Source organism: Lethenteron reissneri, chromosome 49 (genome assembly GCF_015708825.2).
Source record: "Lethenteron reissneri isolate LAM-NWPU_2019-01 chromosome 49, ASM1570882v1, whole genome shotgun sequence".
NCBI classification, from domain to species: Eukaryota; Metazoa; Chordata; class Hyperoartia; order Petromyzontiformes; family Petromyzontidae; genus Lethenteron; species Lethenteron reissneri.
In genome coordinates this window covers 2758059-2781188 of record NC_083827.1, presented here as the reverse complement: position 1 = coordinate 2781188, position 23130 = coordinate 2758059, and the positions used below count along the sequence as shown (strand labels likewise).

Genomic DNA, 23130 nt, shown 5'->3' with positions numbered 1-23130 from the left:
ACCACACACACACACAGTGACCACACACACACACAGTGACCACACACACAGTGACCCCACCCAGTGACCCCACACAGTGACCTCACACACAGTGACCACACACACAGTGACCCCAAACACAGTGACCACACACACAGTGACCACACACGCTGTCACCACACACACACACAGTGACCACACACAGTGACCCCACACACAGTGACCTCACATACACACAGTGACCACACACACACACAGTGACCTCACATACACACAGTGACCACACATACACACACACAGTCACCACAAACACAGTGACCCCACACACAGTGACCCCACACACTGTCACCACACACACACACAGTCACCACACACAGTCACCACACACACACAGTCACCACACACACAGGACGCTCCTCGCCTTAACCAACCCGAGCTGACCAGTGTGGTGAAGTATGGTCAATTAACGTCGATGAAACGCCGTTGCCTGGGGCGTCTCCTATGATTAATGTTTTTTCCTCTTAATGCCACAGTGTTCTTGACACGAGAAATGGTTATTAAAGTGCATAAAGCCACCACCAGATGGCAGAAAGACATCATGTCGAGTGAACTCGGGGGACCACTCCTGCAATTTCCGCACGGATAGATTGCAGGATCCACTGTTGCACCACCATCTCCAGCGGCCTGGCAGCCCCAAGAAAACACACGTGGCGTTCCCAGGCAGTCTCCCATCCAAGTATGAATCGGGCTCCGTCTCTCTCTATCCCACTGAGCTTCTGAGATTTGACGCATTTCACGACGTTAAAAGGTCGTAGGCGAGCGGTGTGCTTCGTGTCAGCTGTGTGATACATTTGTGATGTTTATCACTCGGGGTTGTGCTGGCCTTGAGCAGCTTAAACGAGATTTTACACGGAAGGATTTGGCTTTACCGAGTCATGAGCACCATTTGCTACGTACGGTGGGAAAGATGTTCAACATACACAGATACAGCAGGCTGGCATCATCATCAACTCCCTGCACAATCAAATCACAATTGGCTAAAAGCAGATTCATACCCAGATCTCTGTGGTGCCAGCTCAGCACTCTGACCTCCGAGCCACTCCTCAGCCTCTACTCCCGTTGTTGTGTTGAGGTGGCCGAGTGGTTCAGCGGTCGCACTGCACTCATGGAATGGCAGCCAATGAATTAAAGGCGTCCCAGCGGACTACCGCCGTGGAGATGGAGCGGTGAAATCGGCTGTGACGTGCAGGCGCCGGTTGGATTGTTACATCGCAGGATCACGAAAGGAGGCATGGGGAGGCCTTCATCCAGCAGTGGAGTGACCATGGCTCAGGATTATGTTGGCCAATTGGTTAGGTGTCTATGGTTGGGCTCAGCAGAAGGGTTTCAGACTCACAATCAAATCGATGAATGACCCATCGTTGTTATTATTCTGTTGCCCATCGTAACAGAATAACAGCGCAGGCCGGAAAACACCACACGTTTAAAACATCACATGCAGAAGTGCGGAAAATGCACACAGCCTGTGTGCATTATGCACACACCATCAGCATTGTGCTCCCCTTGCTTTCACGTTTTTTCAAATCTATGCTGATATCTACCGGAAAAAAAGGACCACAAAGCACTTATTCACGAAATGCTGATTGTTTTTGCAAAATGCACAGAGGCTGTGCGCCTTTTACAACGTGCTCTCCGTGTCCTACAGCTGGTTTGACCAGTTGGTCTCCCTGAGCAGCTTTCGTAGATTTCTCATACGGCTGCTGCTGACGTACACACCTGCGTTTGTGATGAAGTGACCGCCTTCCCGCTTCAGCAGAATTCCCAGCAGCACCGTTTGGTTGTGGAGTGCGTGGCATTCCTGAAAGCAGACGGCCAACCTTCAGTAAAACCCCTCCGTCAAGGTCTCTCAAACTCCGCTCCTCGTCGTGTTTACCGAGTCGTTACACGCTGCACTTGCCTGATGCTTGCTACATAACAGCTAAACATATGCGTCGTCGTCATCATCATCGTCATCACGATCCACGGGGCAGATAGCCACTGCACATTTCGTCATGTTTCCACTTTCCTCTGTCTTGTGCCAATAAGCTCAAGTAGTGCACACATCGTTCTGGCAACAATCTCTAAAGTCATGGCACGTGATGTTCTGCACTTGACGGAGCTCCCTGGACGTCGTGTGGGACACAAAGACAAAGATCTCCCATGTTACCTTTAACAGGATTTTGGGACAAGGGCTGTGAGCGAACACCAAAGAAGGCCGGCACGGCGCACGAGGGGGTGGGTGACAAACACCACGCCCCGCCACCCTTGTCTCCCCTATACCGATGTTTACACATTGCACAAGGTACTCATTTGAGGCTGAGTCGACCTAGTGGAGGCCCAGAACTGGTCACTGGTGCTGGCCGTGAATCGGGAATCAAACTCGGGTCGGCAGTTTCGTAACGCAGCAGGACATACACACGCACACACACACACGCACACACACACACGCACACACATACGTGCACACGCATGCACTCAAGATCTCCACCTTAATTGGAATTGGCGCTCTCTAAAGTAGCGCAGGACAAATTTCGCAATCATCAGGCATGTGCAGCGCCCGTGTTTCTACACTCTTTCCTGGCCACCCCATTATCATCATAATCAACATTTTTTTTTATATTAACCAATTTTTTATTTTATCAGGTAAGGCCCACTGAGCTATTTCGCTCTTTTTCAGAAGCGACCTGGCCACAAATGATAGCCCAACGAAGTGGCTTATCACGTGGACATTTATAGCAGCCAGATACTCTAAACGCATGTTTCGAAAAGTGGAGGGGAAAAAAACAGAGGACCCGGAGAAAAATCCATGCGACCACGGGGAGAGAGACACCACAAACTCCAAATATACAGCAGGCGTCAGGGTCGAAATCGAACCCACGACCTCCTGTATACGAGGCGAGGTAATAAACATCTCGCCAGTGCGAGATGCTGACTCGATGATCGAAGTAGGCATACGCTGAGACGGTGAAGCACGTCGGCGCTGGACCGGTGCCCCCACTCCTCCTCCACCACCTCGCCCTCCAGGTTGGAGTCGTCCAGGCACGGCGCGCTCAGCCGCCGTCGCAGACCCGCCGACTCCTTCACCGGCATCTCCTCCAGGAAGCTGAACGTCGGCAGCCTGCAGCGAGCGGCAGGGCAGCGGCGCGGCCAACTCAGCGAGACAGCTCTCCCATGCACTGCTACGCTCCACGCCGTTCAGAAACCTCGCTCCACGTACCGGGAGCTTCTTAGAGCGAAATCTCGCTGCTGAACGACGGGCGGTAACGAGCCGAACGTGCATCGATAAGCCACGTGGCACGGCCACGAAAAAAAACTTAGATATTTTGATAGGAGACGATGGGACTTTGTCAAAGATACGATTGACAAATCTAGACACTCTCTGGGACAAGGATTCAGTAGCGATTCACGATGCTGTATCGCTTTCATATGAAGACACAGATCGGCGTTCTACTTATACGTGTGTTACCCATACTGCTCCACAACAACGCATAATTAGCACGGTTGGCTACGAACGGTGCGAAAGAAGTTTAAAATTTTTATTGAGATTTCATGATGACAATCATTCAAGCGAGTGTTGTGACTGGCAGAGCGGATGTCATTAACCCACCACCACCCGACACAGCCCATTAGTAAGGTTTGTCACGGAAACAAAACATGCCAATTAGTTGCTACTTCAGCACAATGTTTCGCCGGTGATTACAACCAGCTTCATGAAGTGATTTGCTAGACTTAGAGTGGGTGAGCATTGCGATTGACAGCGTGGGTGACCGTTGTGGGCTCAAACACTCGGGGGCATTTCAACCCTGAGCCAAAGCGCCACGCCACGCTGGACTCATCTCGAGTCGTGAAGGTGAAGACATTGCAGGAGTCTCAGACCAAAACTTACTCCTCTCCATCGCTGACTCTCAGGAAATCCAACTGCTGAACCAGCGTTCCAGAAATCAGCGCCTGGAGACAAGACGAGGCATGGTGGGCTTTTGACGAGGCCAGCATTTCCTACATTAAAACCAAACAACAAACTAACAACTTTTTTTTATTTTATTTTACCCACTAAGCTACACAGCTCTTTTTGAGAAGCGACCTGGCCACTCTAAACGCTCCCTTCATCCACATCAACGCCATCATCCACGGCCGGTGCCCCCCAGTGCCGGCGCATTCTACAAGCTCCTCCAACACACAAGGCATTCTGAGTATCAGGATTCCCAGTCCTGTTACTGCAGTGTGTAGGGTGTTCATGCTTCAGTATTTAGGGAGTCCATGGTGCATTGTGCAGGGTAGTCATGGTGCATCATGTAGGGTGTTCATGGTGCATCATGTAGGGTGTACATTGTGCAGCGTGTTCATGTGAAGCTTGTGGGGTGTTCATGGTGCAGCGTATATGGTGTTCACATTGCAGCATGCAGGGTGTTCATGGTGCAGTGTGTAGGGTGTTCATGGTGCAGTGTGTAGGGTGTTCACGGTGCAGTGTGTAGGGTGTTCATGGTGCAGTGTGTAGGGTGTTCATGGTGCAGTGTGTAGGGTGTTCACGGTGCAGTGTGTAGGGTGTTCATGGTGCAGTGTGTAGGGTGTTCATGGTGCAGTGTGTTCATGGTGCAGTGTGCTAGTTGACGCTGTGTTTAAGTGGAGTGCACCATGAACACCATCCAACGAGGATGGTGTAGTCGTGTTGAAAATCAGGCTAAGCGTGTATTTTATAATCTCTCTTACATATTTCAAACTTTATGTACTTGTCACTAATGTGTGTAGTGTTACGTTCACGCGTGGAGCGCTCTGTGACGATTTCATTGCGAAGGGCACTTTAATGAATAGTAACGTTTGGCCAAATGACGGAACATAACTGGCAGGGAGGCGACCGCCGCCTACGCAACGTCACCAAACAGTCAGAGGACTAAATGCGTTCGCCGCGATATCATTTTTCAAGCTCGCGGCGTCAAGATTTTAATTCGTAATCGATTTTTTTTGCTGGGGTCGGGTGGCCCGCATCGTGACCCGGCACCCAGCGATTCTCACAAATGTATCGCTACGTTTGGAAGCGAGGAACTGTTCTCCGACTTTTGCCAGTGTGCAGTTTAATTTGTTTGGGTGCGTGATAGCCGACGTGGTAAAAATCATATTTGACGACGTGAAAAACGTTGCGAAATCGTTCTGACACACAATAAATATCACGTAAAAGTTCTTCAAGCACGGTTCACTCGACACAAGCCTCGAATAAATCTTGCAACTTCACATCTCCAATGTTTACAAACGCTTACAACGCACGCACAGTCACAGAACAATGACGTCGTATAATCAGCGTGCCGTCAAATTTATCTGAAAATCGTTAATACAAAGCTATTTACTTTTAAGTTTAGTCATCATTGTGAACTAAAATTATTGACTCATAGCTATATATATTTGGGAGATTTAATATTTTTAAATAGGCAAGAGTAAGCCACGAGAATCATGATAGGACGTTCTGCGAAACAGATGATACGATGACCGTGGATATTACATCGTACCATGTATTGCCATCTCTCGACAACCCTAAGACTTCGTGATGATGCAAAGCTGTGCAAAATGTTCAAGAACCCTACACGTTACAGACAAGACACTACAAATCATACCAAGGGAAAATGCATTGCATGAATTAAATCCCGACACTAGAATCGCGACGATTGAATCTAATCGCCAGGTGGGTTTCGTGACTCCGTCGTAATGTGCACCAACGCCTACTTTATTGAGAGCAATATTGGCGAAATAAAATGAAGATCGGTCGAATGATCGATCAGGTGACTCGCGGAGTCCCCTACCCCAGACCACCTTGTCAGTACCTGAATTCTGTCGACGCGAACTTTGACCCCTCCGACACTACCCCGCTTGAAATCCGCCAGCATGTCCATCATCGGCTCAAAGCGGCTGCCCCTGTTGGGAGGCGAGTGAGCGAGAGAGTGACATTCCACACCGCGACCTTCATTGACCCAGAGAACGCGCCGCTCGTCTGTGGGCGCACAGTGCAAAGGTGCAGTGCTATATAACCGGCTGCTGCATCAATGCATTTCCACGATAATCAACGCACAGTCTCATAATAATAATAATTTAGTGCATTTGATATTCGTGCCATTTTTGCAGCACAGGGCTACCAGTAAGAACGGTGCAATGTTCCACGCAGTCTGCAATAGTTTTCGCAGCAAGGAGCGTTGTTGCTGCGTGCAATTCAAACCGAGTAATTTGCTAGCTGACTTTCAAGACATTTGGACCACGACGCCAAAGGCCTTCTCTCCCAAATGACGTCCGGGGATTTTCAACGTCTCCTGCGAAGCGGACGGGCGTGCGGCATTTGTACAGTCAATACACCTGCAGAGATGATGCTTCCTGACGAGCAATCGATATACTTCGCTGTGGTCACTCATCCAAATTGCTTGCCAAGCCCAAACTCTGCTTAGCTTCTGAAATGGGGCAGAGTGCAGAAACGGCAGAGCTGTGGGGCTGGCAGGGGAGCGCGCGCCGACAGGAACTTACTTGAGGTTGTCCTCGCGGATTAGGAGGAGGCACAGTGGCCGTTTGCTCATCTTCCAGCACTGAGACACAAACTGGAGACAGTTCTGTAAAGGAATGGCAGCGATTGGCAATTGTTTGTAAGAATAATAGTTATCATCGTCCTCGTCATCATCATCATCATCAGTCACGATAAATCCCCTGCTGAATGAAGACCTCCCCAGGCTGCCGCCATCTCTCGCTGCCCTGCGAGATAACAACCCGCCAGCCACGTGCACAAGAGCCGATTTCATCGCTCCATCTCTGCCACTCTGTCGTTCGTCTCGGCCACTGGCTGTCATCTCCGCTAGCGACGCATCCGGCACAAGCCCAATTACTCTTCACAGTAAATGTGATGCCTGTGACCTGTGTATGTTTTCAGGGTGGCAGGGTGGTATAGTGGCACAGTGGTCACACTCGCGCCTCAGAGCAAAAAGTGTCTGGGTTCGATTCCCGACTCGGGCGCCTGCGTGGGTTCCCTCCGGGTTCTCCGGTTTCCTTCCAAAGCAAAAACAACCCCCACAGAATGTAACTGACATTAGGAGGACCCTCCTTAAAAACACAGTCTTGGAACTCGATGAGGCTTTCCCGGGTAAACAAGCACAGTCAGAAATATTAATAGATTCGACAATATCAATAGAAAACTGACGGCCTATATTTGAAAGGCCGTAGTGAGGACCCCTGTTCTCGAGCCATCGCAACGCAAAAGCTCCCTTGGGGGGGCCACTTTCTCTGCCATAAAACTCTGCGTTTGTGGGGGGAGGGGGGGAGGAAAAGAAAAAAATCGAAATACATGAAATGAAAATTAGCTCCGAGCAGTGGGAAGTCGCGTTGTATTTCATCGTCAGAGCGGCACGTTAAACCGCGGTAATGGGAACACCCCGTGTAACGAGCTACCTCGCGTCGCCGTTACGATCCATCTCCCTCTCACCGCCTCGCCAGGCGTGAACACTCTGCATGGTTGCCTCTCGCGAGCACCTTCACCACTTGAATCGCCTCGAAGGTAATGGGTCGTGACTTTTCCTCCTCCTCCTCCACCTCTGGTGGTAGTGTAGGTGGCACCGCGGGGGTGGGTGCAAAGGAGGGGGTGGTGGGGACGCTATCACCCCACACCCATTCGCTCATTCTTTATTGTATGTATGTTGAACTTCTTTCGCACCATACGTAGCCAACCGAGCACAAAGTGAGCTTAAAAAGGTGTGGGAGAAAATGTATTGGAGGAATAGAGAGGTCCTAAGATTCTGACAGCAGCGACGATGCTAGTGAGACAGAAGGAGGAGACAGGGAGTGAATTCCAGACGAGGGGAGCTGCGACGGAGAAGCGACATTACAGTTCGTCTGGTTTGAGAGGTGACGAGCTCGATAATGAGGAGGTCGCTTGAGGCCAATCGGAGGTTTCGAGATGGAACGTACGATGAGACGGCGGAAGCTGAATCGGCCGCTTGACTCAGAACGCATGCGTGGGGGCCTCACGGAGTTGATTAACCCTTTACAAATTCCGATGACCTACGTGTAAAATCATCGACATGAAACCAGATGAAAAACTAAAATAACTTTATTGGCACCGATGCTTCCACAAGGCCATGTGTGTGGCAGTTTGTCAGCAGCTATCATAGAGTGCAGCCGTGTCGCTACGGTTCTCTGCGTTGAGTACAATGTCTTTAAAAACAATGACGCTACTGCTCTCTAAATAGATTCACGCTGAGCCTATTGTGCGTGCCGAGATTCAGCGATGAATGGGAACCCACCCTACAACTTGCAGACGTCTCGGAACGGGAAAGGGTTAAGAAGCTCTCAGGGACGGGTGGAATTGGTTGCGTGTCGTGCCGAGCAAACCGCCCCAACTCACCGGGGCACGGAGACAACCAGTTAGAAAACAAGTCCCAGGAGTAACGATTCGGTCCCCGAGCGAAGGCACGGCACGGATGCTCATCACAGCTGGGGCTGCACGGCGCTCTTTCACCTAAGCCATTTCTAGCTGGCGGTGTGTGTTATTGGTGTTTCCAACCACGGGCAAATCAGCCTGAAATGTTACCGTTGAATTCCTTGCCCCCCTGTCCAGGGCCAGACTCAAGACCTTCTATTCTTTTCAGCTGACTCGGCACTCCGATGGGCCCCATAAAGCAGACGCGGGGCGCACTGGGCGGAAGACAACTCGGTGCCTTAATCTCACCCACAGATCCAATCACACCCACAATTAATTCTCCAGCTCATGCGAGAGGCGCTCCTCATCCGCACCATGCCGACTCGCTGACCGCGGAGGTGCAGTTTGGCCTCGCCGAGCGTGAAGGCGAGCGAACAGCGCGGCGGCGTCAGGAGCCGACGACGCAGTCTTCCCGCTCGCACCGAGCGCTGGGTTGGCAACGGTGGAAATTCCACATTCCTATGGAGGGACCAGTCTATGGCTGACTAACCACAGCTGACTGACAACAATGTGATAGTTATTTTGCCCATGGAGATTCAAAAGAATGCATTGTTTGACATGCGAGCAGGTGATGGAAATTCTACATTCATATGGCAGGGGCCAGTCTCTCAATTGAACAGTTACTAATCTTGGTTCTTTTGGTAAAGTCACGTAGAAGGGAAATAATAAAATAAGAACATTTTAAATAAAATAATAAAATTCTCACGACGTTTCGATTGCAACACAAGCAACCATCATCAGGTGTGAAAACCACAGCAAGAAAAACAAATTGATGATTGCTTGTGTTGCAATCGAAACGTCGTGAGAATTTTATTGTTTTAGTTTTATTATTATTTTATTATTTCCCTTCTACGTGATTTTACCAAAAGAACCAAGATTATTAATCCCTGCAGTCACGAAAGCTTTAAATCGAAATTGAACAGTTACTGTTTTGAATTCGCACAGAATCGTACGTAATTTAGTGTCCCTTTGTCTCCCCGGTGCTGATGTTTACACACCACGCCAGGTGGTACTTGTTTAGGGCTGAGTCGACTTAGGGGAGACCCAGGAGCTGTACAGGTATTCATTACCCTCGTATTTAGGGGGTGTAATGTGGACATCATTCACCGGTTTACATGGGTCCTTAGGCTTGCGATACTTGCACGGATTCACGTGCGAAGAAATCAACGTTTTTCAGTTCATATGCTTCTAATGTCATGGGTTTGTGTGGCCTCTGCAGCTGCTATGTTTACTGCAAAGAATAGATTTTTAAATTAAATTGTGATCCTAAAATGTGGCAATTAATTCGGTGGGGGGCGGAGGGCAATTGGTTAAATCTCCGAGACTATATCTTTTTATATATATATATTTTTACAAATATGAGCCATAGCACTGACGCCATTGCGCTTGTTTATCCACCAGAGGCTCACCGAGTCACAAGATTCATTTTCAGGAGGGTCCTGCCAAGTTTTGCGCAGTAACGGGAGATGTCGCTACTCTGTGCAATCCAATATAATAAGTTGCTAGTAAAGTTTGACCGATGGGATCTTTTTGGCCAATCCCACTGACGTTTTATGTTGTTTCGGTTTAGCTATGGGAGGAAACAGGAGAATATCGAAGGAAACCCATGCAGGGCAGGGGATAACTTACAAACTCCGCATGGAAAGTCACCTACATCGGGAATCGAACCTTGTTCCTTTGTTGCTGTGAGTCATGAGTGCTACCATTGCACCAGCACCCTGCCACCCAATGGCGTCATCGAGTCGTGAATGTTCATAGATGTAACAAAGGAAATACGTTTACAAGAAAATTAAAGTACAAATGTGTAATCAAAAAAAGACCCCGTAGTAAACTGACGTTAGGACGCCAAAAAAACATCAGACAATTGCAGGCGGCGTGAATGTCAAATCATTGCAAGTGTAGGACGAAGCACAATTTATTAACATAATTGGCAATAATTTCCGGCTGTATTTGAGTCTCAGCGGACCACAATTAACCTCGAGACACAGCCTACCGGCGAATTAGCGCTCACAATTTGTCTTGCGATGACTCAAGCGCTTGCAACAACACCATTCTGTTGGCTGTGCGCCACAGAGACAGTGCGGGTTCAATAGAGAGAGAGAGAGGAGGAGGGTGGAGGAGGACAGGGGGAGGTAGCCGTGTGGTGAGGCTCCGAGGGGAGGCTGTCAGCGTGTGATTAAAATCTGAGCGCAGAGTCATAAATCTTTTGCTCGGAGAAAGTTGGCTGCGCTAAGTTCTGGCCGAAAAGACACCCCGTAATAAAACGCGTCTGAGCTCGAATAGCCATGATGATTATCGAGACGTCGTTGCTTCTGACAACAATGATTATGTTGGTGTTTCTGCCGCCGATGATAACAATGACGAAGATGCGGACACCGATGGTTGTGGTGATGATGATTACGATGTTGCTTACGACAATGATCATGATGATGGTCGTAATGGTGAGTGATGATGCTGGTGCTGATGCTTACAATGATGATGATGTCCACACTGATGACGATAGCGATGATGATTATACTGCTTCTGCTTGTGACAACAATGATGAATATGATGTTGGTCGAGATGGTGATGATGACACTTACTGTCTATTCATGACAACAATACTGATGATGACGACGATAGTGGTGATGGTGATGTTGCGAGCATGATGGTGATACTACAGCAATGACATCCTGATTTTCCCAGGATCATCGCTCTTGCTGAGGAGGTAGCTGTCCTGGGAAATTTGAAAGTTATCACAAAATATAAAAAGTCTCAGATTTTGTGAGTTGCACAATAACAATAACACAGCGCTCAAGACGACGAATTCACACGAAGCTCTCCCCTCTTCTGGATCTGTGAGATATTATTTGTCCCATGATGTGCCAACTGGAGTTGCCACCTGTCCCGGTGTTCCCAGGAGCATTCCTTTGTTGTTCGGGATTTTTGTACCTCTGAGGTGGCAAGCCCACCCCACTCACCACTCTCCACTCCTCCCCACTCACTACTCCATACTCACCACTCCTCCCCACTCTGCACTCACCACCCCCCACTCACCACGATGTTGTCCTTGAGCAGAAGGACGTCTTGGCACATGTAGAAGTCACTCAGGTCAAAGATGACGGGCAGGCAAACCACGGTGCGGCCCAGAATACGATACGTCTGCGTCGAGAGGGATAAGGGCACAGCGCCGTTGGTGACACAAACACACAGAGGGCACAAAAAATACAAGAGACCCAGGACCTGCTCCAGACAAAGACAAAGATCCCCCGTATAGCCTTTACAGACTTTTGGGGAAAGTGCTGCTAGCGAGCACTGATGAAGTCCGGCACAGCACACGAGGAGGTGGGTGGCCAGCACCACACCCGGCCGCCTTTGTCTCCCCAGTGGCGATGTTTACACACTGCACCAGGTACTCAATTGAGGCCGAGTCGACCTAGGAGAGGCCCAGGACCGGTTCAGACAATCGCCACTGGTGTAGGTGGCAAATCCAGATCTCTGGGTTCATAGCGCAGAGCACTCACCACTCCGCCACCACTTCGCACGTCGTTGGTTACACAAATGCCTGGGGAGGGCATGAGGGCTGATGGGGGATACTAGAAGATGGGGTCCCAAGGTACTTCATGCCACCACTTTTAGTTGCGATCCATTTTTTTATGGAGGTTAAGGATGTGACAAAGCTTCATTCGCGAGTAGTTCAATTGTCGGAAGATGATTCTGTTGGAACGGGACCGGTCCGAGAGGACGTCCGCTGGTGAGATGGAGCGATGAAGCCAGCTCTTCCGCAGGCAATGGGCGGATTGTTCTATCGCGGGACAGATGGTGGCGGCGTGAGGAGGCCTTCATCCAGCAGCAGATTGACCACGGCTGATGATGATTTTTTATCATTTTTTTCTCACCCCACTAAGCTTCGATGCTTTACCAGGTTAGGAAACACATCTGATTTCTGTCGAAAGCACCCAGCAGCAGAGGGCAGAGATCGTATTGTGTCCTCATTGTATTCACCTATTACGCTGCTGCAGGGTAGAGCGGTGGTGCAGCGGTTGACACGTCGCAATATCAACCCGGTGACCCGAGTTTGATTCCTAGCCACGGCTTACATCAGTCGCGAGTGATATCTGAACAGAATCCAGTCGCACACCCCTCACCAACCGCGCGCTGACGGACGCGGTGAAGTTACGTCCAAACAATCCCCACAATCCACACGGGATGGGCAGGCCTTCATCCAGCAGTGTATTGGAAACGGCCGAAAATACGTTTCACTGTCGTGCTACGGCACAGCACTGTACAATAATTTCCCTCCTCGTGTTTGGAAATCTCTCTCGTCGAGTTTCTACAACCCCGCTCGATGCAACAAACGCTGCTCCTCTCTATCTTGCTCATCCACCCATCGCGTGTTAGATATCTTGGGTTGGAATCCAAGATTCAGTCACTTGTGCTTTATCTGAATTCCCAGGGAAAGCCGCACCGAGTCCCATGACTCTTGTCAAGGAGGGCCCTGCCATGTATTCGATGGAGCGTACTGCTAAGTGACAGCCTGCCGCCGTGTGAGTGCGGGGGGCAGGAGGCTTGTGAAGTGCGCCAGGGCGTGTTGGGTGGGCTGGTTGTTGTTGCCCTCACGTGCTGGAGAAGGAGGAATCTGTCACATGGCTCTGTGGCTACGCAGGGACTGACGTCCCATCACGATAACATCGACATGCGCATCTCATTATTTAATGATAAAATTTCCTAGTGTACCTGGTGCACTAACCATGTAAAATCATTCGCTCAGTCAAAAAAAACAGTCATTGATGACGGATTGAATCACTCGCCGCCAATGTTATCCTCGGGGCCTGGGATCAAACTCGGCTTTCCGGATTCAGAGCGCGGCGCTAGCCACTGCTCCAGCCTATTACATGTTAACAGGTACACGCGAGGTACACACGAGGTGTCGATGAGCCACTAAAAACACAGAGGGCAGAAAAGTCCAACCGCTTGGCGAACGGTGCCGTTGGCGAGACTAGCCGTTGAATTAAGCAGCTGCTTTTTTCTTCTTGGGTCTTTCGGTAAAGTCACGTAGATAGGTTAAAAGAAAATAACAAAATAACCTATCTACGTGACTTTACCGAAAGAACCAAGAATATTAATTCCTGCAGTCACGAAAGCTTTAAGTCAAGAGCTGCTTTATTGACGAGAAATTATCAGTCATTAGCATTGGATTAAATCAACAATAAGTGTTGGTGAATGCTAAACGCATCATTACTTCGACAGGGCATTACCTCATGATTAAACAACTAATTTATACACATTGTACTCACTTAAAAGTAAAAGAAAAATTGCAGCAACAGTAAAATGTTTATGGATTACATTTCTACCTCCGTTATTTAATGTCCCCCCCCCCCCAACACCGTGTTAATCTGCGTATGCGAGTGAATTAATAAGCGGATGATGCGTCCACATTACACAGTGGTAAATTATCGGTGGGCAGGACGCACAGGAGACGTTAAAATGTCAGGCAAATGAAATTTATTTTAATGCAGGGGCTGATGGAAAATTACCGTGAGCCAGCGCACAGCGGCTCCACCGGCAATCTGTTGCAATATTTCGAACGGTACGGTGATGCTCGGGCTACTTGTCTGGAAAAGCATCGCTGAGATGTCCCAGGAATATTTTCACAAGGGTCCTGCATTGAAATCGTAGATATGTTATTCCGCTTGTGCCATCAGTGTCACATCACAATATGAAGAATCCATGCGGATCTCATAGCCCATGGAAGTGGATGCCACTGAGATACATCCCACACCCCTCCAAACAAGCTCTGGTCCACAGTGTGGAGGGGCAGCCTTTTCCCACCTGCCCCTGCTGCTACAGTGTAATTAATATTCGTCACATGTCTGGCCGAACCGACGTTTGTAATTCTCAAGATATTGGAATTTAGCCAAATTAAGAGCAGAATCAAATTTCACGTGATGGGGATTTTTTGGTGCGATCATCGGTGATCTGTCTGACACCATCAACTCGATCAACTTGAGAACTCGGTTTCATCACAGGAGGCTGCAGCCTGGATTAGACCCCAGAATCTCGGCGGTGCCAGCAAAGCCCTCGGACCTTTGAGCTACGTGGCCATCGGAGGAAATCATAGAATATGATATACTGCAACAGGCCGCGCTCACAAAACATCAGACAGCACTTCCTCGTCCTCCGTAAAGAGTGCTTCCCCACATATCAATCATCACAGATGTTTAAAGAAAAGTTCAGGACATACATAAAGGAAATTAGAGCCCTTTATAAAACTGCTGCTGTATGAATGCCTCCCAATGCTGTGTCATGGGAGTTGTTTGATCATAGTTCACCTTGCTAATCAGTGTGGGTTGGTGAAGCGAAGCCTTAGGACTGATTTGTATAGCACTCTGCACTGACATTAGCCATGGCCAGCAATCAAACTCGGACGCCAGGTTTGTAGCACAGTCCAAAAACCGCCTCGAGACTGAAGACAGTGAAAGCCATAAAGTATATTATGGATTAAAATTAAATTCTCAGGTCAATGGGTCGAATCAACCCATCATGCTTCCAGCAACAATAACCTATGTACCACTTTGCAGGAAGTTAGCAGTTATTATTTTATGAGAAAGGATGGCTCCTGCCACATTAATGTGGAATTTCCAGCACTAGCTCTGGAACCAGTAGTTCTCGTAAGAGCAGCATTGACCTGTGCATTAACATTCCAATTCGGGGTCGACTCAGTCTATCATCCCTCCTTGGATGATACAATAAGTACGAAGTTATTGGTAGTTGTCCTCTAGAGAGAATGGTGTCTGTCGGAAGAATGTGGAATTGACACCACTGACTTGGGGTCTCCAGTGTAAATGTGTGTCTCCAAAATTCTCGTTGGCGCGGTAAATACTTTTATTTGTTGACTGTAGATAAAAGTGTGATTCGAACTCAGGGTCTCTTGGTGCGAAGGCAAACACTCTGCTCTTCCGTATCCCAACCAACTTGAATAAATCTCAGAAATCTGAAAATCGTACTTATATACAAAATGTGGGATGAATCAAACACATTTGTTTGGGATTGATCCAAAATATTGCGCACAGGAAGTGATGTCAATTCTATGGCATCACTTCCTGTCAATGATGTTTTCAGGGGACATCACTTCGATGATACATGCTTCAATTATAAAGGATAAAACATTAAAATAATGGTTTTATTGATTGAGCTATGTATTAAAATGTGTAATGCAATTATTAATATTTAACACTGAAGATATAATTACACTGAGTGCATGTACAATGAATGTTAACAACATTGAATACAAATCCAGAAATATCGACATTTTTAATTAAATCCCAAATTTGCGGCAACAAGTCTCAAAATCCGATATGATGATTTCATATGCGAACAAAATCTGACCCATACCTCTAAGTATGCAGTAAAAATAATTTGGTAGAACACCACTGCCCTTACCTTGGCGGTGCCCAGGCACCCGATGGGACGTGCCGGCCGGCCCGAGAGGCCGAGCTTTGGGTTGAGACCCAGGTAAGAGTACGCCTGCAGACAACAACAACAACAAGTCAACGTGACTCTACCTTCACAGACTCAAGAGGTGGAATTGGGTGGATCACTCAGAAATGGGGGCCTGTGAGAGAGATGCCCAGATGGTTGGTGGAAGTGGTGGGGTGGGGAGGCTTGGAATGGGCAAGAATCGCTGAGGTAGCAACGCTGGAATTCTTGACTCGGATCTTGGGTTTCAACCACCCCGTGATTAAACTGGCTTGTCAAGTGTAAGGTATTGATAGCCATAGCCTGGTAACCAATCATTGCACAAACCATCATTATAGTAAATGTGGTTATTAATTTAATCCTGCATGTTTGAACTATGAGGCCACAAATAGCTTGTTATGATTGCCTTTTGGGATGTAAGGTTTTGGGATGTAAATTTATGGTCTCAGTATGGTAACCAACGACTAGTAAAAACACACAACGGGTTAGAGTCTATTTTCGACTTAATTCGCATTATTTCGGCTCTAATATTCGTACAAGTTTTTTTGATTGGCATACAGTGAACTCTCTTTTCATGGCATATACGTGTTGTGCCCTTCGTCTGGATAAGAGGCAACTGAGACGATAGTTCAACCTTGATTTGAGGCTTTCGTGACTTCAGGAATCCATATTCTTTGGTTCTTTCGGTAAAGTCACGTAGGTAGAAAACGGCTGAAGCAAGCTTACTTCAGCAGTTTTTCCTTGCTGTGGTTGTCCCACCTGATGACGATTGCTTGTGTTGCGATCGAAACGTCGTGATCTATTATTTTTCTACCTACGTGACTTTTACCGAAAGAACCAAAGAGTATGAGAAGATGGTCCTCATTATGAGTAGTTCTGTGATTTTTCGATTTGAAGCTTCCATGACTGCAGGGATTCATCTTCTTGGTTCTTTCGGTAAAGTCACGTAGAAGGGAAATAATAAAATAATAAAAATAAAACAATAAAATACAATTCTCACGACGTTTCGGCCACAACGCAAGCAGCCGTCCTCAGGTGAAGAACAGGTCTGTCGGACGCTGTCTTTCCGACAGACCTGTTCTTCACCTGAGGACGGCTGCTTGCGTTGTGGCCGAAACGTCGTGAGAATTGTATTTTATAATGTTTTATTTACCAAGAAGATAGTTCCGTGATGTCATGTTCTGTGGGCCTTTCCGACATCAGCTGGTGCACTGCTCCCTGCAAGAGTTCAAATTAGCAATGTCCTCATCCTGTGGCCTGACACAACTCAAGTAGAATTGGAAAGCATTTCTTTGACAACGTCATGCCACGGACCATGTGCAGGTTTCAATGGCGTGCCTTGTGGAAGGCCGTGCAGCAAGTAGGCTGGCAATATAACTCTGCGGGGCTTGAGTATTTGCCTCCCAAATATGTTTTCCATCCAGAAGACAAAGATCCCCCGTATAGCCTTGACAGACTGGTGGGGCAAGTGCTGTTAGCGAGCACCTATGAGAGCCCGCACGGCACACAGGGAGGTGGGAGGCCAGCACCATGCTCGGCCGCCTTTGACTCCCCAGTGGCGATGTTTACGCATCGCACCGGGTAATCATCTGAGGCTGAATCGACCTAGGGGGGGCCCAAGACCGGTTCAGTTAATCGTCACTGTTGTTGGCCACGGGCGGAAATCGAACTCTGCGTGCCAGGTATGCAGCAAAATACGATAATCACTGCGCCACCGCTCCCAAAAAACAAAGATCCCCCGTATAGCCTTAACAGACTGTAGGGGCAAGTGCTGTTAGCAAGCACCTATAAAGGCCGGCACGGCATACGAGGGGGTGGGTGGCCAACACCACGCCCAGCCGCCTTTGTCTCCCTATTGGCGATGTTTACACACCGCACCAGGTACTCATTTCAGGCTGAGTCGACCTAGGGGAGGCCCAGGACCGGTTCAAATAACCGTCACTGGTGTTTGCCATGAGCGGGAATCGAACCCGGGTCGTCAGGTTTGTAGCGCAGCGCGCCAACCGCTTCACTACCGTTCCCTACACACGCATGCGCTCGCATTCGCATGCAAGGACTCCCCGCGGTGGTGAGGCCTGGCGCAGCTTGATGGATGCCATTTAATTTTTTTGTTGTCTCCCCGTGCCAGTAGATTCATGGAGGGTGCGACGTGTCGGGCACGGGAAGTCAAGGCGCCAGCGGGGGCCCCGGTACCCTCCCCCCCCCCGTGAGGTCGAACGCCGGTGAGCCCCGACGCGCTTCGTCACGGCACCGCGAGCGGCTCAGTTCAGCCGCAACGCGGCACCAGGAATTATATCGGCGCGCCACATCCGTCTCGCCTTGTATTACCCTCGTAATTTATATTAAAAGCTCTTCATGGGATTATAGGGATATAGGAGTTAGGGGTAGTTTGGGGGCTCTCACTCTAAATGGGGAAATGCCAAATGGCTCAAAACCTCCCCAGTCTATGACACAGCAGATGGAGATGTTCCAGCTGCTGTTCATAGGAATCAGAATATATAAAGTCATCAAGGATGGCGACATGTTAACTACTTCGCCTGGTATACAGGGGGTCGTGGGTTCGATCCCGACCCTGACGCCTGCTGTATATTAGGAGTTTGCGTGTCTCTCTCCCAACGGTCGCGTGGATTTTTCTCCGGGGCCTCCAGTTTTTCCCTCCACATTTAGAATCAATGTGCGTGAAGATTATTTGGCTGCTGTAAATTGATTAGCCACTTCGTTGAGCTATCAATTGTAGCCAGGTCGCTCAGTGGACCTGACTTGGCAAAATTAAAATAATTCAGTTTAGTTTTAGTTTAATCTGCTGACGAATGTCCAGGGCTTGAATCCAGGATTTCAGTCGAGTTGGATCAGCAATTTGACGCGGACTGCCACCTCCCTAAGCGGACTTTAGTTTACACAACAACAACAAACAATTATAATCACAAAAGCCTTAAGTGTTCTTCGATGCTGTTCATAATAAATGTGAAGTATTGCTCCAACTGCGATGGCGTATTGATGAAAGAGAAAGTGGTTGATTTCTGGGTTAACAATGTGTGTATGTCCTCTACAAGACAAACACAGCGGTGCTTCATTATAGAAATAAAATAAAAACTGGCCATTATATAATTTAATTCCGCTTTCATAATTCATATTTACCACCTCGCTAGACTCTATAGAACCGCAAGTGATCACGGTTGTGAGTTCAATCAGCAATATTCTTCATGCATCTCCATCACTGCTGATATCATCATCATAATAGTGATCATCAGTCCTGAATTCGTCATCGTTGTTACCATCATTATCATCACCATCATCCAATTACAAATAGTGTCAATCTAAACCTTCAGCAGTCATGAATCCATTATCATTGTTATAATGATCAAACTTTCAAAAACATAAAAAGGTGCAGCCCTGCAATTGCTTGCTCACGACACTGCTGCTGGAAGGGGCCTCTACGGGAAGAAGCTTTGGAGTGCCCCTCCAGAGAGGACTCTTGGCCTCCTCTTCCACACTGGCCTGACGTCGTGGAGGAAGTAGGCGTATCCACACTGTACCCCACCGACTGACCATGATGAACCCATGCACTCACATTGCTGAGTGGAGAGGGGCAGTGGAAGGGGAATCTAAGAAACTTGCCCCATCGTTTCAACTGCCGCGCCGGGAGGTGGGATTGAACCTGCGACCATCCGGGTTGCAAGTCCGGTGCGCTAACCGTCGTGCCGCAGCGGCAGCGTCAATGTGGCACGATCCGGAGCACACATGAAGCCAAAAAATACTGCAGAAATGAAGAGGAACACGATGTTTCCGAGATGTGTGCCAAGCCTGCGTCAACGCAATTCAGTAATCGCTCCTTCACAATCTTGTCTTTTGAATATAACAAATATACAGACATTGATCTCCCATTGTATGGCCTTAACAGACTGTTGGGGGAAGTGCCGTTAGCGAGCGCCTATGAAGGCCGGCACGACGCACGAGGGGGTGGGTGGCCAACACCACGCCCGACCGCCTTTGTCTCCATAGTGGCGAAGTTTAAACACAAAATGGCATCAGGTACTCATTTTAGGCTGAGTCGACCTAAGGGAGGCCCAGTACTGGCTTAGATAATTGTTACTGGTGTTGGCAGTGAGCGGGAATCGCACTCAGGTGGCTGGATTCATAGTGCAGTGTATCTCTAACCGGTGCACTAGTAAATAAATATATATACACACGATTTAAATGTAATGTGAATCTATAATGGGTTTAAACTTCGAATATTGAAGTATATGCTCTCCATTTGTCTATGTGACAAAGATGACATTCACCGTGTTAAGAAAGCCAACTTGTGCGTAATCCACATTGACAGGGTACGTCTGCTCACAATCAACTGCTCTGTACGACGTGGCTTCTGGGGGGGGGGGGGGGGGTATAATGGCCATGTCAGATCACTCAGCTAACACCACTGAGATCCTGGGTACAAGTCCAAGTTTCAGTCACCTGCAATTGCATCATGTTCTGAAGCGCCGTGGTGCTGAGATGTTAACTACCTCGCCTGGCATACAGGAGGTTGTGGGTTCGATCTAGACCATGACGCCTGTATATTTGGATTTTGCGTGTTCTCCCTGTGGTCGCGTGGATGTCTCCCCAGGTCCCCCGGGTTTTCCTCCGCATTTAGAAACATGCGTTTGAGTATTTGGCTGCTGCTATCAAGTACCACGCGATAAGCCACCTCAAATAGCTATCATTTGTGGCCAGGTCACATCTAAAAAAGATCGATATAGCTTAGTGGGCCTTACCTGATCAAATAAAACATTGTTTAATATAAAAAAAAATGTTGATGATGATGACGATGGGGTGGCCAGGAAAGAGTGTAGAAACACGGGCGCTGCACATGCCTGATGATTGCGAAACTTGTCCTGCGCTACTTTAGAGAGCGCCAATTCCAATTAAGGTGGAGATCTTGAGTGCATGCGTGTGCACGTATGTGTGTGTGCGTGTGTGCGTGTGCGTGTGTGCGTGTGCGTGTGTGCGTGTGCGTGTGTGCGTGTGTGTGTGTGCGTGTGTGCGTGTGTGTGCGTATGTGTGTGTGTGTGTGCGTGTGTGTGTGTGTGCGTGTGTGCGTGTGTGTGCGTATGTGTGTGTGCGTGTGTGTGTGTGCGTGTGTGTGCGTATGTGTGTGTGCGTGTGTGTGTGTGCGTGTGTGTGTGTGCGTGTGTGTGTGTGCGTGTGTGCGTGTGTGTGCGTATGTGTGTGTGCGTGTGTGTGTGTGCGTGTGTGTGCGTGTGTGTGTGTGCGTGTGTGTGTGTGCGTGTGTGTGCGTGTGTGTGTATGTCCCGCTGTGTTACGAAACTGCCGACCCGAGTTTGATTCCCGATTCACGGCCAGCACCAGAGACCAGTCCTGGGCCTCCACTAGGTCGACTCAGCCTCAAATGAGTACCATGTGCAATGTGTAAACATCGGTATAGGGGAGACAAAGGCTACATAGCTCAGTGAACCTTACCGGGTAAAATAAAAACATAGTTTAGTTTATAGCGTAACGGCATCAGCCTCGGTCACCAATGCCTGCACGAAAGGTTAAAGCGAAGCGCTGCAATTGCTTGGCTCCTGTCACTGCTGGCCCAAGCGGCCTCCACTGGAGGGAGCGCTCTCGAAAGCTCTCCGCTTGTTTTAAATAAAGATCCGTCGGGGAGGGCACATGTGCCTGGGGTTCTACCCCTCCTCAGAGGATGGACAGGAGTTCGTCACTGCCCTGCGGGGCTTTAGCTGCTGATACGCTCGCTCGGCGCGTGTTCGCCATTTTGCTTTGCAGTTTATGTTAAGTGCTCTCCCCCTTCCACATCCCCCTCGATGTCCCTTCTACCCCCTCCCTGTCGTTTGTCGCTCTTCCCTCATCTTCCCTTCCTCACATAAAAAATTAATGCTCCCGCTCGCGGTCCCCACACGGATGGAACAGTGAGGTCCAATTTTTGTCCCCTCCCCTAAACCCAGGAGTGTTGAGTTGAGGTCTTTTGTCCAGGTAATTTCTGCGCCCCCCCCCCCCTCCCTTTGTCACGATTTATGCTCGTGTTCAATTACAACAAAAAATAAAGATCGATCGTGCCAATGTTAAGAGACACGGACGAAGAAAACAGAACAGAAGCTGAAAAGTGCGCAAAAAAGCGTTTCCAGAGATACACGCTTTGCATCGCACTGGGAGACAGAGAGTAGGGACACGGTGATTTGGGAGCAAATGCAAAAAGGAGACGTAGATTTATTTTTGCATGGAAAGTAAAGGAGACTTGGGCCAGACGCGCGGTGGCGTGGTGGGACGATGGACGAGACTGGCGGTGGAACGGCAGCCAATGGAGTAAGCGTGGCCGGGAGGATATGAAGTGTGGAGATGGAGTGACGAAATTGGCTCTCTCGCAGGAGCTGGGTGGATTGATTTAGCCTGTTGTTTGAATGGATTGTAACTATATTGTAGTGTTTATTAATTGTGCGTGCAGAACTTTGAGATGTCGGTTCGAAAGACGCGTTATAAAATAAAGATGACCGTTATTATTATTATGATTGTGGCATCATGTGACCGTGATGGATGGTGACGGCTTGAGAAGACCCTCACACAGCAGCGGATAGATCATGGCTGAATTTAAATTCGAACAATTAAATTCTAAAAGGCTATTGCTCAACAGAAATGGGTCCATCTAGCAGTGGATAGAGAATAGCTGCTGCTGCTGCTGCTGCTGTTGATGATGATGATGATAAACACAAACGCCATATTCTCTGGATTACAAGACACTCCAGAAAGTAAGATGCACTCCAAACGTGTGCCCGGTGTTAACAAAGTGACATAAATCTCATCAGACATGCACACAATACACAGCTACCGTTCTTTGTGACGTACCCCAACCTTCTGATTTGAAATACAGGGGGTAGGAGAGGTATCGTATGGTCTGGAGAATACGGTAACGGAATCTGCCCCCACGTGTAGAGAGAGTGGAACCGCGGGGGCCACACTGGTGGTGCCACGGTAGCAAGACGTTCACTACCTTGCCTGGTATACAGGTCGTGGGTTCGATCCCGACTCTTGACGCTTGTATATTTGGAATTGCATGTCTCTCTCCCTGTGGACGCGTGTTTTTTTTCTGCGAATCCTCCGGTTTTTTAGCTCCACATTTAGAATCAACGTGCGTTTAGAGTATTTATCGGCTATACATTTACACGTGATACGCTTACTTTGTTGACCCTGTAATTTCACAAAGAGATATTTAGCTCAGT

The 23130-nt window shown here is 48.5% G+C and overlaps 1 protein-coding gene across 1 annotated transcript in view; it reads right to left on the bottom strand.

The window, feature by feature from the left end:
* Positions 1 to 23130, bottom strand: part of LOC133354795 (phosphorylase b kinase regulatory subunit beta-like) — a 121788-nt gene that overhangs the window by 18061 nt on the left and 80597 nt on the right. The window contains exons 17-23 of the mRNA XM_061571914.1: positions 15878 to 15961; positions 11492 to 11596; positions 6517 to 6599; positions 5829 to 5919; positions 3905 to 3966; positions 2974 to 3136; positions 1756 to 1837 (exon numbers count right to left, since the gene is read on the bottom strand). Coding sequence (XP_061427898.1) covers positions 1756 to 1837; positions 2974 to 3136; positions 3905 to 3966; positions 5829 to 5919; positions 6517 to 6599; positions 11492 to 11596; positions 15878 to 15961 — 670 coding nt within the window. The remainder of the gene's footprint in view (positions 1 to 1755; positions 1838 to 2973; positions 3137 to 3904; positions 3967 to 5828; positions 5920 to 6516; positions 6600 to 11491; positions 11597 to 15877; positions 15962 to 23130) is intronic.